This window comes from Cucurbitaria berberidis, assembly GCF_010015615.1.
Source record: "Cucurbitaria berberidis CBS 394.84 unplaced genomic scaffold K460scaffold_1, whole genome shotgun sequence".
Classification (NCBI taxonomy): Eukaryota; Fungi; Ascomycota; class Dothideomycetes; order Pleosporales; family Cucurbitariaceae; genus Cucurbitaria; species Cucurbitaria berberidis.
In genome coordinates, this window is record NW_024468935.1 from 4,722,365 (window position 1) to 4,730,201 (window position 7,837).

Below are 7,837 nucleotides of genomic sequence, written 5' to 3' on the forward strand. Positions count from 1 at the left end.
TACTTTTCTGCTGCTGATTGTTTCCTCCCAACGTACCCATGCCGCCCCGTCATGGGGGCCGGGCTGATGACCGTGGCTCTGTAACGCCGGCAGTCGACGCGGAGCCCCACTCCCGCAGCTCGGGACGTCCCGAGTCCGCCTACGGATCCACTCGTCTTAGACCTACATCAGTCCAGGTTGACGTGGCGCACGTAGGAGACATATTTGTGGCCAGATCTGAAGCAGGTGTCTACAGCAGCACGTCTCTCGAATCAAGCATCAAACAAGACACTAGCTTCCCGAATACACAGCTTGGCACCCCATCATGGCTCCATGGTTCTGTAGAGACAGATGTTGCACCCTGGTTCCCTGGATCGAGGGTATGATGTTTGAGAGCTAAATGGTGCTTGTTGCATCGCTAACCTCGTCACTAGATCGACCCCAACCTTGGCCTACGCTATTTCGCTCAGGACCAGTACTTCCCGGAGTTACTCGAGGACTCGATCCCAGACCAACCCCTGAACAATCAACCCTTCTACAACAAGCCTGACGACAACCCAATCAAACCTTCGCGCCCAACCACATCGCTTCCAAAGTCGCGAGATCACCTCAACCACCATAGCAAGTCTTCAAAGCCACCCCACGTCACATGCGAGCAGTGTCATAGGATATTTACAGGACAATACCGAGCCGGAAATTGCTCCAGACATGTCCGGCAGCAACATCCTGAGCTATTGAGGGAACAGCCGCAATGCATTTGTCGAGTCTGCAAGAAGGTCTACAAGCGGCAGGATGCAAGGCGAAAACATGAATGGCAGCGGCACGCGTTATTGGATTCCAAACCTTCTCCAAGGAAGCCTGCCTGCCTTGAGACCAAAGTATTCCAGAATATAAACAGTCTTTCAAGCGAAACCTATCACGACATATCTTCATTGTCGTCACTGTCACATGATGGCGGATTGGATGGCATCTCAATTGATATTCCGGCGCCAAATTCCACCCTGCCTTCAGTCTTGGGCAAGATGCAGGATCCTAGAGCCGAGTCTAGCACACGGCCAAGCAGTCAAGACTACAGTCGCGGCTTCTCTTCGTTTTTCGGGTCCTCGCGCACTAGTGCGTCTGATCCTGATATTGGCAGCTTCGAGAACCAAGCACAACCGCCTCCGCTTTTCCTTGACTCGTTTGGCTCCCAAACCTTTGCTGAATTCCTGGACCTCCCACCCTTGCCTGACCTTACATCCACAGTGGCAAAGCCCGCGGCGGCACTGAACGAGCTCCCTAATAACGCTAGACCCCCTTGGCTATCCTTCTACGATGTGGTTCTCGGAAGCCCTGGTAGTTCGCGAATACCTCATCATTTTTCAGACTTGAACCAGGGAGCGTGGATCCAAGTAGATTCCAGCATGTATGCACTGTCTGCGGTGACGCCTCTTGACAATGGGTTCGAGACTAAACCGGAGCAGACGTAGTTAGGTGTTGGTTGAAAGTGCGGCGGTGTTTAGTTTCGTTTCCTTCCTGGGGTTCTTCTTTTTTGTCTCTTGCTTCTGCAGGTTTTACGCAGAATGGCGTCTGGTGATTGGCGTTTGTCTTTTTATACGTTTTTGTGAATTGTGATACCCCCCTGGAGAGCTCCTCCTCGATGCCCTGGTTTGTTCTTATTGCGTATAGTTTAACAGTATTACTGGTCTGCCATAGATGACTACGGTCGTTTGTTTAGTTTAGTACAGGAAATCTTCTTGATACCATCTATTCACCAGCATCGAATGACAAAGTGTACTCAGTATGCAAGTTATGTACTGTGTTCTCAACAGTTGTAGTATTTTGAAGTAGACGCTTATCATGTTACATGACTCGTTACTGGTTCAAGTCCATATCTACTCTTCAAATTTCCCACCCTGACTAACATCAGGATAAACATCAAACCTCCTCTGCCCATACAACGGCACTCCCTTCCTCGACTCCTCGATCTTGCCCGCCTGCAACTCTTGAATCAGAGTACCCTCCTTCTCATCAAGCTGTTCCAACACTTGTGCGTTGGGATCAACAACCATGCTGTGCCCCCACGCATTATACTCTGCCTTCATATCCCTTGCTGGACTACACAGCCCAACATAGACCTGATTGTCCGTCGCCCGGGCCCTGGCCAACAACTCCCAATGCAGCGCACCGGTAGTGAGGTTGAATGCGCCGGGGTATAAAAGGAGGAACGCGCCTTTCCTCGCAGCGATAGTAGCGAGTTCGGGGAAGCGGATGTCATAGCATATCGCGATGGCGATTTTGCCGTACTCGGGGAGGTCGAGAAGAGTAATCTTGTTTCCTGGAGATAGTACCTCCGACTCCTTGAACTTTATCTTGCCGGGGATATCAATATCGAAGAGATGCACTTTTCGGTGTGTCGCTAACAGTTGTCCATTCGGCCCAAATGTTAAACTTGTGTTGTACAACTTCTTCTCGTCCTTTGACCCCTCGTCTCGCTCAGGTATGCTTCCTCCAACCAAGTATACATTTGCCTCCTTCGCAAGCTTCGACAGCGCATGGAAGCTCGGTGCTTGCGCTTCTGTGGGCGGGGATGGGAGAAGGGTTTCGGCGTACTTGTCGAAGTACTTTGTTCCGTAAGGCGAGTTGAAGCATTCTGGCAAGACAACGAGTTTTGCGCCCGCCTTCGCCGCTTCGAGGACTTTTGTGCGTGCGTGAGAGAGGTTATGCGCTTTGTCGGCGCCTGAGGCGAGCTGGATGAGGGCGAGTTTTAGGGATTGCTTGAGGAGAGTTGCCATGGTCGCGATTGTTGTGAGGGCGGGAAACTTGAAGAAGGTCTGAGAGATGGTCAAGAAATATTCTAGACGGAGTTGTTGGGTAAAGCGATATGGGATAATGCATGCGCTCAAGTGGGATGAAATGTCCGATATTTAAGCCGACGGTCGATGTTATCATTTCGGCTGGGCTTGCCGTCCGACGATGCGGGGTGCAATTGCCGACGCGAAATGTACGCGTCTTTTTCACGTATGTTTCATCAACCACATCTCCATTCAAGAAAAATCACGAGCGAGGGGGTAGAGGCCAGTACGGTAATTATGTTATGGCCCGCCAGATCACGTCGGACCAGTCGTTGCTTTCCTTCGCACAGTTATCATCACCCAAACACATCACTTTTCCTCTTCACCGCTAGAGTCTCTCGACTCAATAAAGTAGTGGCCCAATTGGCATCGGTACGATTCTACACCAATTTTGTAGAGGTTACAGCTAGTATATCAATTACTTTTTTGGGTAGAAAGTTAACGTATTGCAGAAAGCAACAGACTAATACTACATAAGCAACATATACACTAGATTAAAGACGTAGGAGGCTGCAAATTCGACCAAGTATGCAGTTTCACAATACATGAAGGAACCTGTTAAGGGGTGTAAGTCCCACTTTCCTGCTCACATGCCCCAAATCTTAAATATATTAACAGGTGGTGTAGGTCTTACCGAGTTGCTTGGAGGCCCAAAGACCACCTATAAGGGAGCTCATGTCCCGATGTCGGCTCTATTCTTTCTTCCTTTGGTTCAAAGCTGTCTTAGGGCGTTAGAAAAGACTTCGTAGGTGTTCATATAGTGCACATTCTCTACTCGTACCTTTATAAGAGGATTTTCAAAACGCCTACGCCCTAGCTGAGCTATTGCTAGTTCTATTAAGGAACTTTAAGTGCAGAGATGTTCGTAGTTACGTTAGTTCTTCTAGAATTACTTGTACCTTTGAGTTATCCACTCTTGAGTAGCACGATAGGATTCTTTACACAGTTGCAGCTAACCATGTCTTTTTCTGATTAAGTTAACAATGTACAGTACGAGATAGTGTGCATCCTTAATATTATCAATTATAATAGAGCGGTGATATTCTAACCAGAGGAGGAAGCTAACACTTAAAACGTGCCTTGTATGTTTTAATAGCCAGTCGGAAGCCACGAAATCCCAGAAACCTATATATTGGTCTGTTCGATACATTATAAGATTCGCGAAAAAGGAGTTGCATCTCCACAACTCCTGATATCAGCTCTTGACTTCGCAACCAACCTGGAACTTTCAGACGCTCGCTTGAGCATGTGATAAACTAATACTACAGCTCGTGACGTTCTGATACGAATTGAGACCAGCGACATGTTTGGAGGCAAGCGGAAACTCGCCAACAATAGAAATTAGGCGTCACTCAGTTTTCTTGCTGTCTCCTTCGTCCTTTTGGTCGTCGCGAGTCGCTTTATCATACCGCGTCTATGTAGCGGTTCTTTCTAAACGACAGACATTGGAAACGATCGCACTTTGTTGTCTTGGTCCGTATTACAGCACGATAATTTGAGACAGCGACGGTTATCCTCTTCCGGTTGCAGGACACTTAATGTGGCATCGTCTTCGCTTGAGTCGATCATTAAGTCTGCCATCTGGACCCCGGAACTCTTTACTTGCAGGAGCAATTGTATTATTCTCCTCACTACCAGAAAGACGCGGCCTGTAACAAGCATCGAAGTCAGCATATACCTTAGTAATTGACTGTACCGCTTTGAGAGCGTTTTCGTCGACCAATATGTATAGCAGACCACAATAGGAGAACAATAATAAGGTTTGGAACCATAGTTGGCGACCGTCTCAAAGCTTATCCTAGAAGAATTAATGTAATTACAAACATTTCCGCACTTAAAGTACTTTCACAGAACCAGCAATAGCTCAACTAGGGCGTAGGCGCTTTGAAAATCCTCTTCTTCTTCCAACAGAGTTGCATCTTCCCCCCCCCCTAGAGTTTCATCTTATTCCTCTAACACAGTTGCTTCATCTTCGGCTAAGATACCGTACAGCATTCGTGCATCCAACGCTATCTCCTCGTTTCACCTTCAAGACCCACTGGTGTAGTTTCTCAAAGTGGCACATGTGGTGGTTCCAAGGGGTACTCCTGTATTGGATTTTATGAAAGCGAATGCTGTTCTCAAAGTCAATGATGTGGGAAATCGACTGTACACTGTGGTAGGAGTTACAGCCCTGTATTTGGCAAATGCCCTTCGTCTGGCTCGAGCTTGACTACAACGGCTCGCCGCGCTGCAAGCACCCGAACCTCCTCTGTGACATCAACAGCAAGGAACAAGGTGAGCACAAACGGTAAATGGGGATCAAGAAGCAACAGAAAGGAAACTTGCAAGAGCTCCGAATATGGGTTGTGCTGCAGTCAGTACGGCTGGTGCGGTTCGAAAACTAGACACTGCTCCACCGGCTGTAAATCTAATTTTGGTACTTTCTCTTAAGCCGATTAGTGTATATAATTTTCGCCTATTTACTCACTCCTCTAGGTCATATGAGCAGTCAAGAATAGGTTGTTATTAGCTAGTATGTAATAGCTATAAGACTGTGAGAGCTATAACAACGCGGTAATACTATCAATGAAGATTTCCTTACCCTTCTTTTCAGCTTACAACTCCTTAATTCTTACTCGAGCGTTTTATTACAATTATATCCATGGGCAGCGTAAGGACATATATTTTAACCGAGCCCATGTTCGAGATGTATCATGTAAGTTCCTGATCAGTTTAGCCCTTGCAAGCTCAACCAATTCAAAGACATTGGGTGTATGAGCTGAATTATGGTGTCGGTGTGCCGGGTTGGAAACAACATATCACAAGTGGTACAAAAATTCATGCGCTCGTTGGTGGAAGGGAGACAGGTATAGAGATTCCGGTCTAGTTTGGCATCCTAATAGTAGTGCGAAGGGCGACTGGCATTCGAATGCAAATACCAATAAAGGCAAGTTTGTGCACTTTGCTTACCACGTCCATAAGTGCACCTAAGGTTGGTGGGAGTGATATATTGGTAGAACCCATTGTTTAGTTCCGATATTTAAAGTATGTGGAGACATAAGTCGTCACAAGTAAAGTATATAAACTGGTCGATTTCGGTGCATCAGCTTGCTTTACCTGGGGACGGCTACCTATCCTGCTAATGCTATTTGCTCTTTTAATATTGTGCTAGTCACTTCAGAAGAACTAAGCTGTGTGATGGGTTAGAAAGCGCCCTTAAGATATCTGCATAACCGGTAGGGATAAGGGCAATATTTCCACATTGGCTTACTCCATGTATCCTGTTGGGCGGAAAGATATTTTTTTTTTTGCATTCTTGCTACTTCAATCTTGGCTTCAAGACTAAAGGCTTGGTCAAAGGCTGATGTTTTTCTCATGCTCATTTCTACTCTCTACATCTAATCAACCCGCTTCCATAAAAGAACACCCCTATAGCCCCCACCCCTCTCACTTCCGATTTTCAGATATTTTGCCACCTTTCCCTCCTCTTCTCGTTCGATAATCGTATAGTTCCTCCTATGATTGGCACCCACCCAAGTCGGTACATTGGCGACTGTAAGTGGTCCATGGAATACTTGGCCGTCTGTCTCGTTTGCTGGGATAGCGTCGCTTATACGAAATGGTCCTGCGTATCCAATTCCGTGCTTTCCAACGAGCGCCCAGTCCCTGTCTGTGTCGTTGGCTTGGAAGGGAAACGTGAGGTTGGGGCGTAACCAAGGTTCTGTCGCGGTGATAGTTGCGCTCATCCAACCGCTAGCGGAGTAAGTGAGGATGCCGACGGGGTGTTCACCGTAGGGTTCGTCGGGGATTTTCACGCCATTTAAAGAGCTGCATATGTATGTTAGGGTCGAGTGTTTCATTTGGTTAGAGTAGGGTTGTTAGACCTGCTTGTATTGACAAGGGAATATGTGCCAGCCAAGGCTTTGAGAATGGCATGGTCGCGAGATTGCTTCTCTTTGGGGCTAGGAATGTATGGGAGAGCTGCCGCGAGGGTTGCAGATGCAAATAGTACGTTGAGCCGCATGTTGTTCTATCTTAGGGACGAACTTCCTAGGCTCCTAAATTCGACGTTTGGGATGGCCTTGCATAACTGAGAAGCAGGATGACGGCTTTTATACTAACGTGGTGAATGCCGGTCGCACCCACTTTTCGAATCTCATTTCTTGTACCATCGTACCGAATACCTGTCTTGGGATGACGGCGACTTGCCAGCCTATCCGTGGAAATTTTAACACGGAGAAGCATCGTTTTTTGGCTGAGCCGAACAGCGCCGAGCAAGGCCGAGCGGCGCCGAGACAAATTTCCGGAATGGCGCCGTCAGCGGCTTGCGGGGTACATGAAAACTACTTCGATCTGGATCAGGGTCTGTTCGATCCCCCGGATTTCCAACGGCGTTTTAGTATGTATTCAGATCTAGGTACTTCTACTTATTAGTTTAGAAAGGGAGCACTGGAGCCTTCTGTTTTTGCTGACGCACTAAATGAGGCATACCTAATCTTTAAGTAGGCACAAGGAAATAAAGCCTCTAAACTTTGTTTAACGTACTTCTATAACGAGTAGTTAGTTAGGACAAGTAGTTAGTCTCTGCTAAGCTCCTACTAAAACCTACTATTGCCTATAATATATTGCAATAAATTAATATAATAATGCGTTACTAGTTTAGAAAAAATATTAAATATAAAACGCAATTTAGGCTATTAAATAAAATATAAATTTTTTAATTTATTATGCTATAAAATACTATAATATATTTAAATTAATACTTAAAAGACAACTCGCTAGAACTACCTTTTAATATAACTATACGCCTAATTTAATAAAGCTTACTATAGTAAAAAAAAAAGTAATTATTAATTATATACTTAATTTTACTATAAAAAAATACCTGCCTAAGCTTGCTAAAATTAAAGATATAGCTAATTTTTTGCTTATTAAGCGTTACTAAAACTTAGTTAGCTTAAAATAGGCTAATATGTTTATTAAACGCTAGCCTAAGCTTAAAATAAAATTTAATTAAAAGTATAATTATAAAAAAGCTTTTT

The 7,837-nt window shown here is 45.7% G+C and overlaps 3 protein-coding genes across 3 annotated transcripts; 1 reads left to right on the top strand and 2 right to left on the bottom strand.

The window, feature by feature from the left end:
- Positions 1–38: 38 nt before the first annotated feature.
- K460DRAFT_401333 (uncharacterized protein) lies at positions 39–1,448 on the top strand (the record flags this gene model as incomplete). The annotated part of the gene is made up of 2 exons (XM_040936409.1): positions 39–359; positions 414–1,448. The coding sequence occupies 2 exons, from the start codon at positions 39–41 to the stop codon at positions 1,446–1,448; spliced, it is 1,356 nt and encodes a 451-aa protein (XP_040793872.1).
- Positions 1,449–1,737: 289 nt separating this feature from the next.
- K460DRAFT_362058 (nitrilase family protein-like protein) lies at positions 1,738–2,921 on the bottom strand. The gene has a single exon (XM_040932572.1). The coding sequence runs from the start codon at positions 2,751–2,753 to the stop codon at positions 1,854–1,856; it is 900 nt and encodes a 299-aa protein (XP_040793873.1). The 5' UTR covers positions 2,754–2,921; the 3' UTR covers positions 1,738–1,853.
- Positions 2,922–6,172: 3,251 nt separating this feature from the next.
- On the bottom strand, positions 6,173–6,903 carry K460DRAFT_303384 (uncharacterized protein). Its single transcript, XM_040929940.1, has 2 exons — positions 6,680–6,903; positions 6,173–6,623 (listed from the first exon to the last, which is right to left on the bottom strand). The coding sequence occupies exons 1-2, from the start codon at positions 6,817–6,819 to the stop codon at positions 6,194–6,196; spliced, it is 570 nt and encodes a 189-aa protein (XP_040793874.1). The 5' UTR covers positions 6,820–6,903; the 3' UTR covers positions 6,173–6,193.
- Positions 6,904–7,837: the final 934 nt, after the last annotated feature.

Bases quoted from the DNA above. Each gene is read 5' to 3' on its own strand.
- K460DRAFT_362058 (XM_040932572.1), bottom strand. From the start codon at position 2,753: ATGGCAACTCTCCTCAAGCAATCCCTAAAACTCGCCCTCATCCAGCTC.
- K460DRAFT_303384 (XM_040929940.1), bottom strand. From the start codon at position 6,819: ATGCGGCTCAACGTACTATTTGCATCTGCAACCCTCGCGGCAGCTCTC. The intron at 6,624-6,679 runs GTCTAACAACCC...ATACATATGCAG, and splicing joins TCCCTTGTCAATACAAGCAG to CTCTTTAAATGGCGTGAAAA.